At 43.4% G+C, this 24,330-nt stretch overlaps 1 protein-coding gene across 1 annotated transcript; it reads right to left on the bottom strand.

Annotated features, from left to right (window-relative positions):
- Positions 1-3,683: 3,683 nt before the first annotated feature.
- LOC114323112 (phosphatidylinositol 4-kinase gamma 4) lies at positions 3,684-7,298 on the bottom strand. Its single transcript, XM_028270596.2, has 3 exons — positions 7,047-7,298; positions 5,306-6,669; positions 3,684-4,359 (listed from the first exon to the last, which is right to left on the bottom strand). The coding sequence occupies exons 2-3, from the start codon at positions 6,662-6,664 to the stop codon at positions 3,958-3,960; spliced, it is 1,761 nt and encodes a 586-aa protein (XP_028126397.2). The 5' UTR covers positions 6,665-6,669; positions 7,047-7,298; the 3' UTR covers positions 3,684-3,957.
- Between the last annotated feature and the right edge of the window lie 17,032 nt (positions 7,299-24,330).

Raw genomic sequence — 24,330 nt, 5'->3', positions numbered from 1 at the left:
TTCTAACATCTTTACCTAAAATAAAATAAAATAAAAAGATCAAATCAAATTGATCATTGCCTAAAATAAATTTTTCAATTTAAAAAAATAATAATTATTCTTGTGTCTTCCATAATATCCGGATTAAAAAAATAAATAAATAAAATCTCCTCAAACTAATTTTTGAGTGCTCTAATCTCTCAAATGAATTTTTCAAATTTTTGATTTAAAAAATTGAAAAAAATATATATATATAATTGGTTAGCCTGTCAAGAAATAAATTTTAAAATTCAAAATTATGAAAACTATCCCATAATTTTTGGAATTTACAAGGAGAGAATCACCCAAATATAGAACAGGAAAACACAAAATTATGCCTTCGATTTTTTTTATTTTTTTGAAATAAATATTTTTAAAATTTGAAATTATATTAGACTAAGGTTATATTTGGAATTTCCGTTAATTTTTTTTAACTTTCAAATTAGATGGCTAAAATTTATTTTTGACATTTTATTTTAAGATTTTTAATTTTCAAAATTATAGATATTGTTAGAATCAATGTTTTCAAAACCGGACCGGTGAGCGAACCGGAAAAGGGACCGGATGGACGGGTTACCGGTTCAATTGTCGTGTCAAAGCAGTCGAATCGTGACGTCATAATTAAAAAATATAATTATAAATTATAAATAAATAAAAATATATATAAATAATCAAATAAAAATAAAAATTATTGCATAGTATTTATTAATAATATTTAATAAAGCCATAATTGATTAAAAAAAGTCACTTACTTTAAAGAAATTAAAATTTTTAAACATTCCCTCCAAATAAATTGATAGAATGTTATATTTAATTTTGGAAGGAAATGAAATTTTCAACTCTCCCTCCAATCAATATGTTTCAAATAATTTGATTGAATCTCACATAGAATTTTGTAGGTTCTCTTTAAAAAATCTTTTCCTATAAATAGGAATAGACTTTCAGAATCTTCTCAAGCTTTCAATGAGATTCTTCCTTATGAGAAGAGACTCTTGAAATAAGAATTTTTAGTTAAAATTTTGAAATATATTTTTATATATATAAATATATAAGAAAGAAAGAAAATAAAAATAAAAAAAGGAAAATCGATAAAAAAAAAAAAACTGGTCTGACCCTTCGGACCTGGTCTGGGTCACCGGTTTTACCGGTTCGACCACTGGGTCACCGGATTTTCCCAATTTTGGCCCCACTCCGGGTTTAGGGGGTTGACCGGACCGGAACAAGGCCCAGTTCTCGATCCAACCGGCTGCTCCGGTCCGGGTTTGAAAACAATGAGTTAGATGGACTAATATTTCTATGCCATGTGTATTTACTAAAATTTCAAAAATTAAAATTTTAGATTAATGTTTTAGGGCTAATAGAGCATTTTAGATTAAAAAATCCTTATAGTTTTCTATCCCACAACAATGCAAAGTTGTAAGAATCAATTCAAATTAGTAATAGCATGGGAATATATACAAAGCAAAACAAAGTCAACAACATAAAAAAAATTAATTTAAATTTAATTTCTAATCCAAATAAATTAAACAGAAAAAAAAAAAAAAAAAACAAAAACAAAACGTATATAAATTTACTACTTACATGATTTGCTGGTAGCCTTATAATCTTGAGAGCTGTGCAACCTCGACTTTACTTTCTTTGGTGCATAGGTTTCAATAAAAAAAAAAAATTAAGAACAAACAAAGAAATAACCATAATGAATGTAGCATACGAAGAGGGAAAGAAGGAGAGAATATTTACGACTTGGTGAATGAATACCTAAAAAGATAATTGGATTAACTGACAAGAACATCTATCAATTAATCACCTTTGCACACAAACTCCCAAACCATTTATTCGTAAGTTGCTTCTCATTATAGTCCTCAACTTTATTGTGTTGTGTGCTCACAATGATTCAAAAGAGTAATGGTAGAGACCCTAAATATTTTATCAAAAGTTTTACTAAATATCTCACATGGGTATGTAGGTCCCATGTGGGTCCTGAGATATTTGGTAAAATTTTTAATAGAATTTTTAGGACCTCTAACATTTTTGGATTCAAAAACTTATGGAAACTTCGAAGGATGAGTTGAAGAAGAGGAACGGAAAGGTAAAAGAGACGTAAATGAGAGAGGGGAGGAAAGACGGCTTATTTGAGAGAGTTTAAAAGGATTGTGCCTTTGTTTGGATTTTTTTTTTAAAATTCAAAAAGTCAAAACAAATAAGGATAGTGTGGGAGGAGTATACCATGTAAGAAATATAGTAAATTTTATAATTATAAAAATTCAGAAAAATTAGTTTGAGGCTTTAGAGGCATAAGAATTATTCATATTAGAAATCTTTTTTGCTTATGTAATATATAAATTAGTATTTATAATTTTGAAGAATAATGCTATAGACTCATAATTTAGATCTTTCAATTTATTCAGAATGATGTGATAATAAAAGTAGACCCTATACAATTGAGTATATAACAAATTAAAAATTAATATATATATCATGACATACAATTATAAATTAAACTGTGAGAGTTTTTTTTTTTTTTTTTTGGAGTATCAACCGTTTTCTAATATTGAATTGGGTACAAAGTAAAGATTACAGAAACCAACAAGATGGGATCCATTATTGCCCATCACATGGCAAATATCACGTGTTTTAAAAAGTTGGTTAAAAGTTAATTTTTAAATTTTATTTATTTTTTTGTCTTTTAGTAAATAAAAAATATGAAATGTGATATGATTCAAAATAAATTAAAAGTTCAAAATTGACTTTTAACTAATTTCCCAAATAAGCCCTCAATATCATCAAATTTTGTTTCATTTTTTAAAAAATGCCAAAAGCCTGTGGTAAATCCAAATCAAATTATTTGAGTAACTGAGTTGGATTAGTTTAAAATAAAATTTTTAAATAAATTAATTAACTTGAACAATTTTCAAATTCAACTCTCGATAAGCTTACAGACTCTAGTATTACATTAAAATAATAAATAATAAATCATAATCCAAACTTAAGTAAATATCATTTGAAATGAGCACGTCAATTTTCTTTTCTTTTTAAATAGTTATTTGAAAGTTAAATAAATCAAATTTAAACATAATTTGACAGTTTTAAAATTTTTAAATGGACAACTTAAAGTAAAATAAATCAAATTTAAACATATTTTAAAATAATTTTGTTTAATTGAGTTTTTAATCTTTTTTAAAATCTAATTTGACAAAACATAAATATAAAAATATTTTTTTAAAAATTTCAAAAATCATTTCTATTCCGAAATAAGAAAAAATCATATAAAAATAATTCATTTTTATTTTTTCACGAAATTAATTTTTGAAATTTGTTTGGAAAACATATTTTGAAACTCAACCAAAGATAGAACAATCTCATAATCCGATTGACTCTTTTAATACTCTACTTTGTGAGGTATGCTGAATGATTTACCCGATTTTATTCCAATCTGGTGCCAAAAAAAATTGTGAGAATTTTCAGCAAAGGAACAACATATCTGCTAATCCAATAAATATGGGGCAAAAAAATTCAAGCTCCCATAGCTTTAGTTTTTATGGATGGACCAGGACTACAACCTTATTTTGTAATCCAAATCCCTTGAACAGGAAACAAAATAAGCACAATATTGATTTGAAAAAGTAAACAATAAATAACACAGGATTGGAAAATTACCAGAAGCAGAAACTAAACAAGCTGCTCTCTCCATATACCTTAGCTATCATAAGTACATATTATTTAAGACAATGACTTTGTCCTCAACACAAGTTCAACAAATTGTATATCAAACCCAAAAAATAGAGAGTATAATTTGGCAAATGAATCAAGGTATGAACTTACGGTTCAACCTCTTCAAGTTATTTGTGCATTAACTGCTGAAATAATTGAAAATAACAAACAACCCAAGAAAATTATATTCGGCAATGTACGGTAACATATGTGCATATAGACATGCATTTACCCAATTTTCTCCATGGACATTTTTTTGGCAACCTTCTCAAGGTGGTGATCCATGATGTGGGAGACTGCTTCCATGAAAGCGGCTTCGCTTGTGCCAGGGAGCACAGAATCCAATGCTTCTTGGACAATCTCCTCGATCACAGATACCTTCTTCAAGCTTTCCCTGCACATGATGCTTCCAATGGCAAAGGGAGTAAGCCCTCGCTCCACCCCTTTCTTTAGAAGCATGGTGGAGATACGGAGCGTGCGCGCACATTCAAGCGGCAGATTCCATCCGTATAAGTTCAGGAGGGCAATGTCTTCTTCAGCATCCAGTGATTTTATGTACTCAATAGTGTCCGCGTTGTAAGGCTTGCGAGCTTGTGGCCAATACAGCCAGTCAAACGTGCAATCTTCGAACTGCAGTGGCAAAAAAAATTTGAGGGCAACTAATAAAGCCAAGGCATTTACTGACATACATAAAGCTAAAAAAATTATCAAAAAGTTTCAGACACAGCAATTCTCCAAATCAATCAATTTGATTCCTAACTAGTAAAGACAACGACAATTTGAAGCTTGTGAAAATATTTGTTCTTGTCAATGAGAAAAACTAGCCATATAAACAAACAGCGCAGAAAAAAAAGCTTTTAGACAAATCTAACAAAGAAAGTATGGTAGCTTAAGCAGGGATTAATTTTCGAGGGAGGAAAGGGATTTTCCTTGAATAACTTTTTATCCACATAGTATAAAAGGTATTGATGAGATTGTGAGGAGAACGGCTGTTGAGTTTTCAAAATGTTGTAGAAAAATTTGTATGCAAGTAAAATGGGCATGAAAAGGAAAGAACAGAAAATTTCTTGCATCTCAGAAATGGCCTTTCTTTGGGGAAGCAAAATTCATGAGTCAACTTTCTATTGAAGAGTTTGTAGAGGTGACATATTCAAGTTAAGTTATTTAGGGAATTGTATTTTTATTTATTTTCTTTGTTGCTGTAATTTCTTCAATTTGTACGTCTTACATGTAGATTATTGCACATCCTGGGAAACATTTATTTTATTATCTACCGAACTTATCTACATAAATTCCAAGCAACTAGATAGACAAATAACATATAAATTCACCATGTCACCATTCAAAATGCATTCCAGATCCTTACAAAAATATTTGATGAGACTTGAATTTTATTGTCATAACTACTAAACTTCAATTTTATATAGAAAAAAGAAAGCTAGGAAAGCCATTCCATTGACAAAAGCACTCAAGAATGAAGCTAATAAATCCATAAATAGCAGAAATTATAAGTGTTGAAATTAATACAATAATCAAGCAAAAAATGAAACACAAAAAGAGGAAGAAGAGTACTCACGCTCTCAGGCAAGCAATATCCATGATCAATTGGAATCAGCACAGTTCGGCCATCTTCACCTTTGCTCATCAAAATGTTCCCAGCATGCCTATCTGCATTTGCCATCCTTATATCCAACACAGAGATTTTATGTACCTCCTCCACTGGGAAAGCACTAGGACCCATGTCCTCACAACTTCCATGGTTCTCCATGAACATCTGCAAAGACCCAATCTTGACAGTTAAACCATCTGGATGATTAAATCCATTGTGCAAGCACTTGACCATCATTGTAGGTGGGACCCCAGCAAATCCCTTATCCTCCCCACAAATAAAGCGTCGCCCATTCTTTGGATGATCTAAAATGTAGGCAGCAACTTCCCTCAATGCACCTTCCCCGACTCTTGTTCCCTTCTTTAGTCCTTCACCATCCACTGAAATGGGCAGCCCTCGAGGGTTGTTCACAGCCATAGGCTCCTCATCTACTGGCTTAAAAACAGATATATACTTTTTGCCCAATGCATCAAGCATAAAATATGCTCCACCTGTACCTTCTGAAGACCTAATTGGATAGTTCCCTCTATCTAACCCATCAAATGTTGAGTTAAGCAAATTCTCAAGGACCAAAGGTATTTCAATATTCCGATTAATAACCAGGTGTTCCAACCAAAGATCTCTATCGGGAGGCTCTCTAGGTGCAACAAGATTATTCTCAGTATCAGACCCCGACCCACTTTCCCCATCCACTTTGTCATCTCTCCTATCATTCAATTGCGGTGCCACAATGGACAACTCAAAATTTCTCTCCACAGGTTTAGCCCTAATTTTTGCAGATTTCCGAACAAACAAATGAATCACAGCGTCATTATTATCTTTACAGATATCATTAATAAGTCTCTGATCCCCGACGCATTCACCATTACATATGACTTCTTGATCATCAACATCAACTAAACCTCTCTTCTTTCTAGCAATCTGACGTTTGACATACCCAACATCTCGACTCCTTTCGACATGGAATGTGAATTCTTTCCCACAGGAAGTCTTAACATTGATGACCTGAAGGTCAGAGAGCCGGAGAACCAAATGCAAAACGTTCCCATCCGTCACCCCATACTCCCTAACGAGACTATTACTCCGTGCCAGTTCTCTACCTCCACAAACCAACTTCTGATTCTTAACCACAAACCCTTTATAAGTCTGAATCCGAAGCTTAACGGACTCAATTGAATCAGACTTCAGAACCCGCATCGGAATCATGGAACCAGACACAGCCACATAGATCAAAATAGACTCGTCCAAAAGCTGGTCATGCATGTAACCAGGCGGAAGTGCATCCGCATTCCGGATTGGACTAATTGCAACACCGCCCGACGCCATTCTAACTACTCAAATTCAAAAAACAAACCCTAAAAATTGATTTATTGAACTTTTAAGCCTAAAACTTCAACAAGCCAATTTCAATTTTAAAAAAAAAAAAAAAAAAAAACTAAAACTAAAAAAAAAACTAAAACTTTACAACAATTTATCCATTGTTTAACAGAGAATCCCAACAAAAAATTAAAAAATCAAAAAACTTGAAAAAAGAAGAAAAAAAAAGTCAACAAATTGGAAACCCTAGAGATGGTTAAAGTGAAGAAGAAGGTGAAACACGAATCCCAGATGAGATCGTGAGGGACTAGTGTGGAATTAGGGTTTGGGGTCCATCTCTAATGATTGAGAGAATCGGAAGAGCAGAGAGACGAAGAAGGAGGATTCTTACCAGAGAGAGCAAGAACCGAAGAGAGAGGGGTGCGAAAATGGAGCTATATTCAGAGATGGATAAGCCGATTGACTCTGTGGCGTTGAATTGAAGGAAACTCCACAACGGTTTTTGCGGATCCAAGTATTGAACGCAGAAGAGTGTTTCTCGTCGACTTTTTTGCTCTGCGAAGGTTAGGGATGTCTGCCAGAGAGAGAGAGACAATAGAGAAAGCCAAGAGAGAAGCGCGTTGTAGTCGTCCCCTATGGTCTTGGGGAAATTTTTAGTTATTTTAATATGATTAAAAAAGTTTTATTTTGAAAGTTAATTAATTAATTTTTTTTTAAAACTAATTTGATAATTGTGTGAAAGAAAAAAAAATAATTATGAAATGAATGTAATATTTTATTTTATTAATTATTTTAATTTATATTATTTTTTGATTGATTATTTTAAAATATTATTTGACATCTCTTATATTCATACATTTTTTAAAATCTTTTTTGAGACAATAAAATTTTTAAAAATATACTTATTTATATTATCTTATACACCCTCAAACCGAATAATGTGCGTGACTTCTCTGACAAGAATCTCCTCTATAGTTAACGGACTTTTATGAGTAATGCTAAGAATATTAATGGGGTGAGTCGTACATAAGTGTGGAATTCACATTCATGTAAGATATTTGGTAAAATATTTAGTAGAATTTTTTGAACTTAACATTTTCGGACTTTTATTTTTTCACACAAAAGTAGGAATGATAACGGGTCAAGGCGGGGTCGGAAATTACACTCTCCGTCCTCGATCTCCGAAGGTATCACCGTTCTCGTTCCTATTCCCGCCTCTGATTCCCAAAAGGGAACCAGTCATTCCCCACCTCATAATGAGGATCGAATTTCCCCTACTCCGAAAAAACTTTGACCTTTTTTTTTTTTAATTTTACATATCCCATTTTATTTTTTTTATTTTTTTGTTATTGAGACTAATAAAAATAATATATATAAAAAACTGGATGTTGAACCCTGTGTTCAACAATCAAATATGGTGAAAGAGGCCACTCGAGCAAGGAAAATGCATGAGACCCCCAGTGGGGGTACTGAGGGTCTCTCCTAATTGGTCCAAATTTTTTTTTTTTTTTTTTTTTCATCCATTACCAGCCCCCACGTAGAGGTGGGAGGTGCTGGAGGTCCTTCCCTGCTCCCCAGCAGATCATGTTAAAATAAACTTTATTAAGCATATCCTCCAAAATGAAGAACCTGATGAACCTAACCCAACTGAACTTTTAATAGAACATTGGAAACCCACAGTTGGCTTAGGCTTCACAATACATAAAATGCATACCATAATACTTTCCATAGTGAAAAACGCTGTAACAAATAAATGGTGTTGCTATTAAACAACAAAATAAACAAAAGGGATGATTGACTGCACAATAGAAAACATATTTTTTGTCTTGGACTATTTGCGAGAAAGCATAAAAGAAGAGGAAGCTAAAATGAACAACCCTACTTAAAAGTAATGAAGAAAAGACAACAATTAGTGTCTTAAAAAATTTCTAGAGAAACGTACACATATATATATAGAGGGGTATAATAGTAATTTCAATTTAGGACGTGAGAGGGTAATTTTTGGTAAAAATTGGGCCAAGCTATGTGATAGGCTTCGTGGCCCAAAGTGCCAAGGACTTGGTGAAAAGGCCGCAAGGTTACTCCGGCCCAGGAGAGGTATGGTTACTCCGGCCCAGGAGAGACAGGGTTACTCCGGCCCAGGAGAGGCAAAGCTACTCCGGCATAAGAGGGACAAAGTTACTTCGGCACAGTGACTGTAGAGGTACTTCGGTCCGAAAGCAACTTGGAGTTGTGCCGGTCTTGGGGTTATACCGGTCGAAAGTCGCTGGTTCGGTCTAAAACCGTACTATGGGTTCTATATGGAAAGCCGAGATAAGAAAGGGAAGACAAAAGAACCGAACTATGAATGAGTTCGGTCCACTCGGTGGCTTAGTATAGCCAAGTTTTATTTCGGTCAAATGGTGGTTCGGCCATGGAGGAAACCATCCCACTTGGTTTAAGCAGTGGGGGAGGGTGTAAAAGGATAAGCATTATCCTTAGGAGTATGAATCCTAGGAGGACACTGCATGGAGAAATACAAGTCCTACTAGGATTGTGTCACGGAAAACTTATAAAAGCCCACAAACATCACCTTGGGGGAGGTAATTGAACATAATTCTTTCTGAGAGCATAAAACTTTGTCTATTTGTCAAGCTTACTGACTTAGGCATCGGAGAGGTTTCCGGCACACACCCGCCGGCTAGCTTACGTTTGTGTTTTCAGGTGATAAAGCGACGTCGTACGGAGGAGCGTGGACTTGGTCAACAGGATTATACGAGGAGAATTATTTCCTCCCCGTACAATTGGCGCCGCCTGTGGGAACAAACAGACAAGAACAAAAACCTCTTGACTAAGCTTCTCATTTTCTCAATCAATGGCACACATTGAAGAACTACCGCAGTCCGCCGTCGACGGGCTAACTCCAGACGGGGGCGCAAGACGAGAAGGATTACCCTCTGTCCCTCCTATGGCAGATCTGGAGCCCCAACAACATAACTCCAGGAGAAGTGGCAGGGGAAGGCGGAATAACAGCCCTCGTCACTCTCAAAGTCCTGACAGGCAAAGGAGGAGGATTGATCCTCAAGCCCTGGAAGATCGCGTAAAGGAGCAAGATGAACTAATTCGGAAGATGGCGGCGGACATGGAGGCTTTGAAACGCCAGATGAAGACTAAAGATGTGGCGACAGGAGAGGGGCGCAAGCACAAGACGCCCCCTCGCCACCCAGAGAATCGTAGTAGGAATACTACACCCTCCCAAGGAGAGAGCAGAAGCCTCAGGACAGGCGACACTCATTCCTTATCTTCCAAAACTCGTCACTCCAGGTCTGAGAGGACGAGATCCGAGAGATCATACACTGAAGGAAGCACGTATTGGCCTTCGCACTCACACCAAACCAGATCTAAACAGACAGAGCTGCCCAGGTCATCCGACTTACGAACCGTGCTCGAAGAAAAAGCACGATGCAAAGAGGATGCTAGGGTGCGCGATCCACATAGAGTCTCTGCCTTACAACGATTGGCTCCTCGGACGCATGGAAGCGTCGAGGTTGGAATGCCAATACTGCGCCCAGCGTATGAACCAACAGACAAAGCCTTAGCAAGACTACAGACTTCGCCGTTTGTTCCCGCAATTGAAAACGCGCCCCTACCATCAGGCTTCCTTCAGCCGAAATTCACTACATATGAAGGGAAGACGGACCCGTATTCACACTTGAGCCACTTTCGCCAAGTCATGGCTGTGTACAGGCGAAACGAGGCTTTAATGTGCATACTCTTCCCATCAAGCCTTGGCGACCTCGGCCTGACTTGGTTCGAAAAGCTCCCAGAGGGCAGCATAGCCTCCTAGGCCCAATTGGTAGAAGCGTTCGTAACGAGGTTTCGAACAAACACTAAAACACCGGTGGAGATAGACCAGTTACTCTCCATCGACATGGGTGAAAAAGAGACCCTCAGATCTTACAACAGTCGCTACTGGGAGACATTCAACCAGATTGGAGACTGCCCCACCAATCTAGCCATTGCACAATATAAAAGAGGCCTACCAGTAGGGAACAGACTAAGGGATTCGATTACTATGACGCCACCCCTCACCATGGAGGCCCTGATGGAAAGAGTGCATCAGCACATCAAGGTAGAAGAGGATGGCGCACGTGCAAAAGCAAAATCTAGTACAACCATAGTACCAGAAAAGAAGACCCCAGCAAAGGTCAATACAGTAGATCGGCAGAATAAAAACGGGCGTGGCAGACGAGATAACGGAGAAGACCCAGACAAAAGATGGTTGAGAATCCGCACTGCCATAACAACGGTGTTCAAAAAACCAATATATCGGATTCTGAGCGAAATAAAAGATGAGCCTTTTGTCAAGTGGCCAGCCAAGCTAGGGGAAGCTCAGAAAAATTACGACGACAGATCACGGTGCACCTTCCACAAAGAAAAGGGGCACCGAACTGAGAATTGCACGCCACTGAGACAGCACTTGGAAGAATTGGTGGCAGCAGGCCACTTGGACAAATACATTGAAGGAATGACGCAACCGGCCCCCCAAGATCATAATGACCATCCCAACAGAATGCCAATCGATGCACCGCCTCAAGGTATTGTCAATGTCATACATGGAGTTTTTGAACCTGAGCGCGTATGCGAGCTCAGAGGGTCAATCAAAAAGGCTGAGCACTTTAGAGAAGTGCTAGGTGCCCAACCTACCACCAAGAAAGGAAGGACGGAGGCAACAAACGTCATGTCTTTTTCGGATAAAGACCTGGATCGAATATACTGTCCTCACAATGATGCTCTGGTTGTCACTCTCCGAGTCAAAGATTTTGACGTCAAGCGGATTCTGATCGACCAAGGTAGTTCATGTGAGATCATGTACTACGACACATTCAAGCAACTGAAGCTGCAAGACAAAGACTTGGCGCCTGCAGTTTCTCCCCTGATTGGATTCAACTCCATGCCAGAGTGGCCTGTCGGCAAAATAATCCTCCCAGTTAGAGCAGGGAGTGTAACAAAACAAGTGGAGTTCTGGGTATTGAAGGTCCCCTCCACATACGACATCATCTTGGGCAGAACATGGCTGCATGCCATGCGTTCGGTAGCGTCATCATACCATCAGGTAATGCGGTTCCCCAACGACACCGGCATAATCGAAAAAGTCTATGGTGATCAGATCATGTCAAAACAATGCTTCGCCACAGCGAATGGAAGCCGAGCTGCCAAAGGATACGTTCATTCGGTGGAAGAACCAGAAAGTAATGAACTATTCGCGGACGTCGGCAAAGAGGCTGATCAGAAAGCGGTGGAGGACTTGGTGGAGGTAAAAATAGATGAGAAGAACCCGGATAAGTTCTTCTTGCTTGGCTCATCGTTGTCCAGCACTAAGAGATTAGAGGTCTTGGAATTCTTGACCTCTAATATCGAAGTGTTTGCCTGGACACCCTACGACATGCCAGGTATTGACCCAAACTTCATCAGTCACCAACTCAATGTCCACCCATCCGCCAGACCAGTCATCCAACGCACACGCAGATCGGCACTCCACCACGCCGAAATAGTGGCGGAGGAAGTAGGCAACCTGCTGGAGGCAGGAGCAATAAGAGAAGTGCACTACCCAAGATGGATCTCCAACACAGTTGTAGTGCCAAAAAAGAATGGTAAATGGCGTGTCTGCATCGACTACAAAACAGTCAACAAGGCGTGCCCAAAAGATAGCTTTCCTCTACCAAGGATAGATCAACTGGTGGACCTAACGGCAGGGCATAACCGACTCAGCTTTCTGGATGCATACAGAGGCTACCACCAGATCGCCATGCATGAACCAGACCAAGAGGTCACATCCTTCACAACACCAAGGGGGTTATATTGCAACAAGGTCATGCCCTTTGGCCTAAAGAACGCAGGGGCGACATTCCAAAGGATGGTCACCAAGATGTTCGAACCATTGTTAGGCAGAACAATGGAGGCTTACATCGACGACATGGTGGTCAAAAGCAAGGATGAGAATGACCATCTTAAAGACCTAGGCGAAATGTTCCAGATCCTGAAGAAACACAAGTTGCGCCTCAATGCGTCCAAATGCGCATTCGGAGTTGGATCTGGCAAATTCTTGGGCTTCCTGGTGACCAACCGAGGTATAGAAGCAGACCCCTCTCAGATCAAAGCAATCCAGGAGTTGGAGAGACCAAACTCAGTCAAAGAAGTGCAGTATCTCACTGGTATGGCGGCTACACTCAACCGGTTCATAAGCAGGTCATCAGACAGACTACGACCGTTCTTCCAAGCTTTAAAAGCCAAATTTGAGTGGGATGAAGAATGCGACCGAGCTCTGGAAAGCTTGAAGGAGTACATGTCTTCCCCACCACTACTTGTTACTCCAGTACCTGGTGAAGAACTCTTTTTGTACCTGGCAGTCTCTCAGCACGCAGTCAGCGCAGTGTTGGTTCGTGCAGAAGGAATACAACACTTACCCATCTTTTATGTCAGCAAGACATTGTTGGGAGCCGAAACAAGGTACTTGCCCTTGGAGAAACTAGCATTAGCATTAATGATGGCATCCAGAAAATTGGCGCACTACTTTCAACGGGGAACGGGGAACGGGGAGTCCCCCAACAAACCCTCCGACGAGCAAGTTAAAGAGAGAAGTGGAATGTAGAGATATGAATTAGAAATAGAGAACTTAACCTTCTTCTTGTCTTCAACGTCTGCTTATATCTTTTTGTAATCATTTTGTTGTCCCGTCCGACCTGTCACCTTAGCCAAAAGTCTATGCTGTAGCTTGCCTTGTTCAGGGTGAGGGCGTGCTATCCCGACAGAGAGGTGTTGTCGTAATAAATGCTGTGAGGGGCTACATTAATGGTAATGTGCAATGGCAATAACTTTGTAGATCTTTATCTACTAAGGTGGCTTGCCCGTTACCTACCACGTGTCCGAATATCATTGGTCTTTCATGTCATGTTGACTTCTAGCTGTGCTGGGCCATATCAGTTGGGTTATGCATTGGGCCCTAAGTGGTAGGCTTGGGTTATTCACAGTGGGTTATGGGCTTTATGAGTCTATCCACATCAGTAGTCCCCTATTCCCAAGTGCAGCTTTAGTTCAACGAAGGGAATAAATAGTGAAAGGAACGGCCGACCAGAAGTGGCCGAGTAGAGGGACAGACCGTGAGGAGGGCCAACTATGAAGGGTAGACGAGCGGGAGGACTGACCATGAAGAGGGGCGACTATGAAGGGTAAACGAACGGGGGGACCGACCATAAGGAGGGTCGACCGTGAAGGGTAGGGCGGCGGGGCGCGGGGCTCAAGAGGCAGCGGGTCACATGACGACTGAAAGTAAGAAGGGGGGCAATGAATCGTAGTCGTATACGTGGCAGCATTTGGTGGGGGGAGGTCAGGTGTTGGGCCAGGAGTGAAATGATAGGTCATTATAGGGTGTTAAAAAGACAATGTTGGCGATTTTTTGAAAAATTTTCAAACTGGCGAAATTTAATAGGGACGCTTGGAATACGGGAAAACCTTGGGCCTTTGGAATTACTCGCTTTACCTATCTTTTCGCAAAACATCAAAACATTCCCAGCGTAAACTCCTTCGTTGCCAACGATACACCCTTGCAACACTTCTAGAATTTTCTTGCGCCCGCATCCGAAGCTATTCGAAGACATACAATAGGGATCGCACAAGAGGAAGCAACCACCGCAAGGGTTGATCCCCTAGGGATTGATGACGTGGTGGACTTGGCAGAACGATATAGGAGAGAGAGGCAAGTGGAGAAATCAGGGAAGCCGGCGAGTTTAACTCGTCTGTTGACGATGATAGCGGCTCCGAAACCAATCAGCCAGGCTAAGCCAGATCACTGGCATACGAAGGCTGATAAGTCAACCGTTACGGCAGAGGAGTTAGAGTGTATATGGAGAAAATACCAGGTGCCTGAAGAAATAGAGTTGATGTTACCGACAGCAACGGAGAGGCCTTCCCACGCCCAACCGGAGGAGTTTGTCGTATACGAAGAGGCGTTGAAGGGAGGGTTGAGGTTGCCGCTTCCACAAGTGGTAGTGGATGTCCTCAACCGACTAAAAGTCGCGCCAGGCCAACTAATGCCTAACACATGGAAGATTGTACTGGCCTGTGCAAGTGCTTGGCCGAAGGCGAACAAGGGAGCGACTATGACGGTGGACGAGTTTTTTGCCTGCTATAAGGCCTCGGGCCAGCAAGAAACTTGGGTCACGTTGCAGGCGGTGGCAGTAAGGGGTTTGGTGGTGGGGTTGCCGTCATCAATTAAAGGATGGAGGCCGCGGTGGTTCTACGTATCTGCGAACGACAAAGTTGGAGTACGCATGGTATGGAGGGTACCCACCAAGTCTATGGAGCCAAAGCTGGGGGTTGCAGCGGAGGAGAGGGTGTAAAAGGTGAAGGCATAGAGAGAGAAGGAGAGGGTCAGATGGGACGACCTCGTTTAGCCATCAGCTTTGTTTGCCGTAGGATTGGGCCCTCAGCCGACCGGTGGGGATCTGGCACCGGCAGAGCTTGAGGCGAAGAGGAAAGCGCAAGAGGCGGAGGACCGGGCCATTTTTGCCAAAGTCAATAAGTTCAAGGAAGTGCAGTTAGGCCCGCCACCAAAGCCGGTCGCGAGGGAAAGAATCTGACCGCGCCCCAAGCCGTTGGGAAGAAAAGACTTGGGCAGTTTCGAGCCACGACCGCCCCCCGTTGATCCAGTGAAGGAAAGGGCAAACAAGGAGGGGGAGGTCATGAAGAAGAAGAAAAAGAGAAGGGTTGCCCCTGAGGGGGCCTCAGATGCACCTGGGTCGAAGAGGGCAAGGGTAGGTGGTAAGGGCGGCAGAGAAAATAGGGGAGAAAGGGGTAGAGGCTACTCCAGAAGCGGTCGTCGTCCCAGAGGCACAGGGGGAGAAGAGCCAAGGGGTCTTAGAGGAAGAAGGGCATACGAGCGCCCTGGACCCCAAGGTGCAACTAGAAAGTGGGTCGGCTGACCCTAAGGAAGTAATGGGACAGCAGCCCAAGGGGGGCCCTGCGCCCCCAAGGAGAAGGGTCCAGGCTGACGACTGCAATCTACCACGCTCGCGCCATGTCTGGGCAGCTAGAGGGAGAATAAAGCCCAGCCAGGGTGGCTGTAGATCGCCTTGTGGGGATTATGGACGAGGCAGCCGTGCGCTCGATTTCCAGGTTCAATGAGGCTGAGCTGCTAATGGGGTTGTGCTCTGCCCAAATGGAGGTAACCACCTTAGCAGAGGCTCTGCTGAGAAAGGCGGCGGCTGCAAAGGTCAAGTCGGAGGAGGCTAAGGCCCAGCTTGCAAGTTTCAAGAAGGAGAGTGCAAGCTGGAAGAAGGTTGCGCGAAGCGCGTGTGCCAAGGGTTGCCAGGAGGCTGCGAAGGCAAAAAAGATAGAAGTATTGGCGATCGTGCAGGGCAATGTTGCCGTCCGTGCCCATGCTGAGCTGCTAGCGGTCAGGTTGGAGCTAGAGAACGAACGCCGCAAGGTAGTGTCACTCGAGTTCTAGCTAGCTAGCTAGCAGAAGAAGCTGGGGGATGCCCAAAATGCCTGCACGGTCGCCACCGAGCGGTTTGAAGAGGCGATGATCAACAATGAAGAACTGCGCGCCGAGGAGATCAAAGAGAAGGATAAAGCAGACGTGAAGATTGCTGGGCTGCAGAAGGAGTTGGAGGACGAGCATGCTAGGGCAATGGAGGAGAAGGCAAGGTTACAGAAGGAGCTGGAGGATGAAAAAACCAAGGTCGCCTCTTAAAGGGCAGCATACCCCGATCTGTATGTTGCAGCAGTGGAGCAATTCAAGGGGTCTGTTGAATTTCATATGGCGGTCGATGCCGCGGTCGCCAGCAACTTGGCAAGAGAGGTGTTTGGGGGGCAGGCCCGTCAGGAACGACCGCTGGGGGTAGGACTGAAGCAGAAGTTATTGAGAGCTTCTAGCGGTCAGACTTCTACAAACACGAAATGGCTAAGTTCTGAGACAGTGGCTGGAAGATGTTCAAGCGGAAGACAGAAGAACTGTTCCTAGACTTGGACCTGAGTGGTGTACAGATTGATGAAGATGACGTGGCCCAGACCCCCGTAGATAAGGGCGTTGAAGAAGAAGACCTCGTGTCAAGTGTGGAAGAGTGATTATTGGTGTAGGTTGTACAAGTTTTTTTTTTTTTTTTGATTACTGTAAAGAACGTATGTACAAGTTTTGTGAATAAATAAAATTTGAGTTGTGTTTTCAATCCATTATTTTTGCTTGTGCATCTGAAATAAATGAGAATGGCGACTTGTATAAGACTTATGTATAAATTATTGTGACGTGTAAAATGTAAGAAGAACTCAATGTAAAGTGAATTTTAACTTGTAAGAAAAATTCAACGCAAAGTGAAAGTGAGAAAAACTCAATGTAGAGTGAATTTTAACTTGTAAGAAAAATTCAAGGCAGAGTGAGTGTGAGAAAAACTCAATGCAGAGTGAATTTTAACTTGTAAGAAAAATTCAACGCAGAGTGAGTGTGAGAAAAACTCAATGCAGAGTGAATTTTAACTTGTAAGAAAAATTCAACGCAGAGTGAGTGTGAGAAAAACTCAATGCAGAGTAAATTTTAACTTGTAAGAAAAATTCAATATAGAGTGAGTGTGAGAAAATATGGCCACTGTGCTTATGATCATGAAGTCGCAATGGTGGCTTCGGCCTGGCTGGGGCTTTAAGTGACTCGGTCTGGTCAAGCTCTTCATGCTCAGTCTAGCTGAGGCTTTTTGTGCTTAGTCTGGCTGAGGCTTTAGGTGACTTGGTCTGGACGAGCTCTTCATGCTCAATCTGGCGGAGTCTTTTTGTGCTCAGTCTGGGTGAGACTTTTTGTGACTCGGTCTGGCCGAGCTCTTGATGCTCAGTCTAGTTGAGGCTTTTTGTGCTCAGTATGGCTAAGGTTTTTTGTGACTCGGTCTAGCCGAGCTCTTCATGCTCAGTCTGGCTGAGGCTTTTTGTGACTCAGTCTGGCCGAGCTCTTCATGCTCAATCTGGCTGAGGCTTTTTGTGCTCAGTCTGGCTGAGACTTTTTGTGGCTCGGTCTGGCCGAGCTCTTCATGCTCAATCTGGCTGAGGCTTTTTGTGACTCGGTCTGGCCGAGCTCTTCATGCTCAATCTGGCTAAGGCTTTTTGTGCTAAGTCTGGCTGAGGCTTTTTGTGACTCGGTCTAGCTGAGCTCTTCATGCTCAGTCTGGCTGAGGCTGCAATCAAAGCGTTATTGGAATACCATAGATAGTTGAGATATAAGCTTGCTGTTATACAAAGTGTAGCCCATGGGGTCACAAATTTACACTATATGAGGAGAAAATGAGAACATAAATTGTCCAAAAGAAAATACAACATTTTGGACGATACAAAAATACAACTTTTATTGAAAATAGCGTTTCAAATGTTCGGCGTTCCAAGGGTGGGGGAGGTCTCGACCTTCCATGTCCTGAAGTCGGTAAGTGTCCGATCGTGGTCTAGCTTACACAACGTAAGGTCCCTCTCATTTGGCTGCCAGTTTGCCTTCAGTCGGATTTTTGATGGCAAGAGTTACTTCTCGCAAAACAAGGTTCCCTACGGCGAACTCCCTTGGTCGGACTCTGCGGTTGTAGTGTGTTCTCATTTTCTGTTGGTAGGAGGCCAGTCTGACTGCAGTGCTTTCTCTGAGCTCTTCGATTAGGTCAAGGTCAGCCCCACGGAGCTCTTCAGCTAGTTCTGGGTTCCAATGTAAAACCCTTGGGGTAGGCAGACCGACTTCCACTGGGATGACCGCCTCAGCGCCATATGTTAAGCAAAATGGGGTCTCCCCAGTGGGAGTCCGAGCGGTAGTACGGTAAGCCCAGAGTACATTCGGTAATTCCTCAGCCCAAAGTCCTTTAGCAACTTCTAACTTAGTTTTGATGATCTTCAGAAGAGAACGGTTAGTAACCTCGACTTAGCCATTGGCTTAGGGATGACCTGGGGAGGAGAAACAGGGTTGGATCTTGAGGTCTGCACAGAACTTCCTGTACTTGGCATTGTCGAATTGTTTGCCGTTGTTAGAGACGATGGCTTGAGGGATGCCAAACCTGCATACGATCGACTGCCAGATGAATTTGGTTGTGTTCTGTTCGGTAATGGTGGCAAGAGGTTTTGCCTCTACCCACTTGGTGAAGTAATCAATGGCGATAATCGCGAACTTGGTCTGGCCTCGGCCGGTGGGAAGTGGTCCAACTAAGTCGTTCCCCCATTTGGCGAACGGATAAGGACTGCAAAGTGTGATCAGCTCTGTATGAGGAGCATAGGAGATGTTGGCAAAGCGTTGACACTTATCACATTTGAGTACGAAGTCAGTAGCATCTTGGTTGAGAGTAGGCCAGAAATAACTAGTGCGAAGTATTTTGTGGGCTAGTGACCTGCTGCCTGAATGATTACCGTAGATACCCTCGTCGATTTCTCGCATCACATAGGTTGCTTGAGCCGGATTGAGGCATCGCAGATAAGGGCGTGAAAAGTCACGTTTGTACAAGACACCACCGACGATGATGTAATTAGACGACCGGGCCTTAACTTTGGTGGCTTGCTGTTGGTCATCTAGAAGTTCCCCCGTTGTCAAAAATAGAAAAATGTCTGACGCCCAAGGGATGGGCTCATTCTGGAGAAAACTGTACTTTTTGCTGGTCGGGAGAAATGGCAGGGTGGGCTAAGTACTCGAGACGGACACCACGGCTGAGGTCGGACTGGTCTGCAAAAGCCAACTGAGCCATCTCGTCTGCCTTAGAGTTTTCTACCCGAGGGATGTGCTGGATATAGAAAGTATTGAAGAGGCGAATAAAGGGAAGCGCAATATCCCTGTAAGCCCGCATTGTGTCCTCTTTTGCATTGAATTCCCCTGTAATTTGTCCGATAATGAGCTGGGAGTCGTTGAACACCCGGATGTGGCTGACACCAATGTCCCTGGCTAGGCGGAGACCTGCTATCAATGCCTCATATTCGGTCTCATTGTTATTGGCATCGAACAAGAAACGGAGAGCACATTTGAAATAATCACCCTCAGGGACGGTGAGGATGAGACCAGCCCCGCTGCCTTCTCTACGGGATGATCCGTCGATGTTGAGAGTCCAAGAATGAGGGTCTTCTAGCTCGGTAGGGGTTGGTGGGGGTGGAAGGACCGTGGTTGGGGTAGGATTAGTAAACTCCAGGATGAAATCGGCGACAGTCTGCCCCTTAATTGCTGTTCGAGGTCGGTAGGAGATGTCAAACTGGTTGAGTTCCACCGACCATTGCATGAGTCTGCCAGAGAGCTCTGGTTGCTGCATTACCTTTTTCAAAGGCTGGTCGATGAGGACCACTATGGAACGGGCTTAGAAGTAAGGACGGAGTCGTCTGGAGGCAATGACCAAGGCCAAGGACAATTTTTCTAACAGTAGGTAATTCTGCTCGGCGCCCCTAAGGGCTTGACTGATGTAGTAGACATGCCGTTGAACAGAGTCGTCTTCCTTGATAAGAGTTGCACTGACTGCGGTACTTGAAACGGCTAAGTAGAGGAAGAGAGGTTCGCTAGTGATTGCCTGAGAAAGGAGGAGGGTTGGCCATGCACTGCTTCAACTGCTGAAAGGCCTCTTCGGACTCGGTCGTCCATTCAAAAGTTTGCCGAAGAACTTTGAAGAAGGGGAGGCACTTATCCGTTACGCGGGAAACGAAGCGGTTGAGGGCGGCAACTCGGCCAGTGAGTCTCTGAACTTCCTTAATCGTTCTGGGTGACTGTATTTCAATCAAGGCCTTGATCTTTTCAGGATTAGCTTCAATGCCCCGCTGACTGACCATGAAACCCAAGAACTTCCCAGATCCTACGCCGAAGGCGCACTTCTCCGGGTTGAGCTTTATTTGTACTTCCGTAGGGTGGCGAAGGTCCGTCGTTGGTCGGTCAGATGGTCAGCGGAGAGTTTGCTCTTGGCTAGCATGTCGTCGACATATACTTCCATGTTTCGACCGATCTGATGATGGAAAACGGCGTTGACCAACCGTTGGTAGGTGGCCCCAGTATTTTTCAGTCCAAATGGCATCACACGGTAATGGTAGGTGCCTCAATCGGTAATAAAGGAGGTGTGTTCCTGATCAGATGGGTGCATCAGAATTTGGTTATACCCAGAGAAGACATCCATGAAGCTGAGTATTTGGTGACCGGTCGTGGCATTAACCAGCAGATCTATGCGGGGAAGAAGATAACTGTCTTTGAGGCAAGCTTGGTTGAGGTTTGAGTAGTCAACACAGAGTCGCCATTTACCATTGTTCTTGCGGATCAGGACCACGTTTGACAACCATCTAGGGTACTCCACGTTTTTTAGAGTATTGTGCTCCGGATGGAAAATGCGCTGCTTCTGGCGGTAAGGTCGGAAATAGGGTTCAATGCTGAGGCGATGGGTTATGAATGAGGGGTCAATACCCGGCATGTCTGAGTGGGTCCAGGCAAATACATCGTTGTGCTCAATCAGGAGGGCAGTAAGGTCGGCCTTTGCTTGGGGGGGCAGTTGGTTGCCGATTTTGGCGATTTTCGCCAGGTTGGTGGGGTCGATAGGAACCTCAACGAGCTCCTCCACAAGTTTCCCTCTGACCAGCTCGTTCTCATCCCGAACATCAAGTCCCTCAATGATCATTGTCTCTTTCAGCTTGATTTCTTTGAGTGAGACGACATAGCATTCCCTGGCCATGGTCTGTTCTCCCCCTACAGTCCCGACCCTCAGATCGGTGAGAAACTTAATAGCAAGGTGATAAGTTGATGTGATGGCTTGAAAGGCATTTAGGGCAGTGCGGCCAAGGATGATGTTGTAGGCAAATGGGCAGTCGACAACAAGGAAGGTGAGCAACTTTGTAGTCTGCCGTGGGTACTCGCCGATTGTGATGGGAAGATCGATGGAGCCGATGGAGGTCACCCGGTCGCCAGTGAAACCGACCAAAGGAGTTTGGAGAGGAGGTAGACTTTCCTCTCCAATTTTGAGCTGGCGAAAGTAGTTGAGAAAGATGATGTCTGAAGAACTGTCGTTGTCGATGAGAACTCGTCTGACCTTGTAGTTGAAGAGGAGGGCAGAAATGACGAGAGGGTCATCATGAGGATAACGGATGCCTGTACAGTCGGCGTCCGTGAAGGTGATAGACTTGGTCCACTACTTGGGCTATTTGGAGGGTCGGTCGACCGTGGCAACTGCTTTGTCTGAGCCCTGCCTTATCTTTCTGAGTTCTGCCCTCTAAGCCGAGCGGGATGGTCCCCCACAAGCAAGGGCGCCTGAAATGACTCTGATTTCTCCAACAGGTGGAGGGGGATGGCCTGGCAGCCAAGGTTCCCGTGGAGGGCGATCATGGCCTTGGTTAGGTTGGCCTGGCTGCCGGGGGGGGCTGCGCCGGCGGTTGTTTCTAGGGGGCTCAGTTCTTTGCCTCTATCGAGGGCTGGTGCCCATGAACCGGCTAAGACGTCCCTAACGTATTAGGGTCTCGACCTGATCTTTGAGGTTAACGCACTCATCGGTGTTATGGCCATGGGCCTGGTGAAAACGGCAATATTTGGATTGGTCTTTCCGATTGGAAGGGGTTCGTGAAGGTTGGGGCCATTTGATGGCGTAGTCCCGCTGGATCTGATTGAGGACTTGTTCCATGGAGGAATTAAGGGGCGTGTACCGCTCGAACCGACCGGGCAGTCGGGCTGGTGCCAACCGGTCAGCTCGGGGGGGTCGGTCGGTATAGTGCGGTGTTTGGCTATTATATTGGGTGCTTTTGGGTTCTGAGTCTTTTCTCTTTTCTCTAGGGGTCGGGTTTTTGGTTATTGGATCTTGTCGGGCGGCTAGGGAATCCTCAACATTCATGTATTTTTGGGCTTTGGAGAGTAGGGCTGCCATGGAGGTTGAGGGGTTTTTAGAGAGGGAGAACAGGAAGTCGGACGACTGCAGACCGGCCATGAAAGCAGTGAAGATGACCTTGTCATCATTTTCCGTTACTTGCAGGGCTTTGGTGTTGAAGCGGGTAACGAAACTACGTAACGACTCCCCCTCGGTCTGCCGAATGTTAAGGAGTTAGGTTGCCGGGCATCACTGGTGTTGGGCTCCAATAAAATGGCTAAGGAAGGAGTCACTGAGGTGCTGAAAAGTGGAGACGGAGTCTGCTGGTAACTAGCTAAACCACAGTCGAGCTGACCCCTTCAGTGTCACGGGGAAAGCTCGACACATGATCTCGTCAGGGAATGCATGAAGGATCATGAGGGTTCTGTAGGTCACCAGATGGTCAACTGGGTTCGTCGTGCCGTTAAAAGAGTCGATGGTGGGCATTTTGAACTTGGGTGGTAGAGGTTTGTCTCGGATGGAGGCAACAAATGGTGAGTTTGATGTGGTAGAGGGTTTATGCCGGATGTTCTGCATGACTCCTTAGAGTTGGAGCATCATGGCTCGGAGTTCTGCATCCCAGAGAGAGATGTTATCACCACCGGAAGGGAGCGGGGGTTGGACGCTACTGGCTTTCCCCTTAGGGGTTGGTGCCAGGACCGATGGATGCGGGGGTCGAGGTAGTGGATTTATATGAGGAGGAGGACGTTGCAGGCCTTCCAAGTTGGGTGGATAGAGCTGCGAGATAGTATGGCTCGGAGCTCGTTCTTGGTTGGGCGGAATATCTGGAGGTGGTGGAGGAGGCATAAGAAGGTCCCTTTGGAGTAGAGCATTTATCAGGACTTGGTTTTGTTCGGCCATGCGGTTGATACTGTTGGTAAGCTCGATGAAATATTGTGGTGGGTTGTTTGGATTGGGGGGGTCGGCTTGATGGTCGGCAGCATTTTGGTGAGAAGCCATGGATCTAGTCATGACCATACACATTGGTGGGTAGCAAGAAAAAGTTATTGGAACAAGGTCTCCGGCGACAATGAGCACAACTGGCGCGCGGAGCGAAGCGTTCCTACAAACGGTGCCAACTGATAAGATAGTTACGATACAACGGGTTCTAGAGGGAATGGGTCGGACTGGTCCACGCTTCTCCAACCAATATCTGAATGACCAAGCCCACCTGAGAACCTGCACAGGAGTTCAACGGGGAACAGGGAGTCCCCCAGCGAACCCTCCGACGAGCAAGTTAGAGAAAGAAGTGGAATGTAGAGATATGAATTAGAAATAGAGAACTTAATCTTCTTCTTGTCTTCAACATCTGCTTATATCCTTTTGTAATCATTTCGTTGTCCCGTCCGACCTGTCACCTTGGCCAAAAGTCTATGCTGTAGCTTGCCTTATTCAGGGTGAGGGCGTGCTGTCCCGACGGAGAGGTGTTGTCGTAATAAATGTTGTGAGGGACTGCATTAATGGTGATGTGCAGTGGCAATAATTTTGTAGATCTTTGTCTGCTGAGGTGGCTTGTCCTTTACCTATCACGTGTCTAAATATCATTGGTCTTTCATGTTATGTTGACTTCCAGCTGTGCTGGGTCTTATCAGTTGGGTTATGCATTGGGCCCTAAATGGTAAGCTTGGATTGTTCATAGTAGGTTATGAGTTTTATGAGCCTATCCACATCAGAAACCAAACACACTAAATAATAGTTTATATGTACCTTCATTATATTGAAATAGATATTGTAATAGAAAAAAAAAATTATAAATTCATTTCGTAATATTTATTTAAAATATTTTTTCACTCGGTCGTCAAAGGACTCTTTGTTTGTACATGAATATAGCAAAATATTGGAGTGTCA

The sequence above is a fragment of the Camellia sinensis genome, chromosome 5 (assembly GCF_055761805.1).
Source record: "Camellia sinensis isolate YWXY chromosome 5, ASM5576180v1, whole genome shotgun sequence".
Lineage (NCBI taxonomy): Eukaryota > Viridiplantae > Streptophyta > Magnoliopsida > Ericales > Theaceae > Camellia > Camellia sinensis.
The sequence above is the reverse complement of the archived record's forward strand: the minus strand, read 5'-3'. Positions and strand labels throughout refer to the sequence as shown.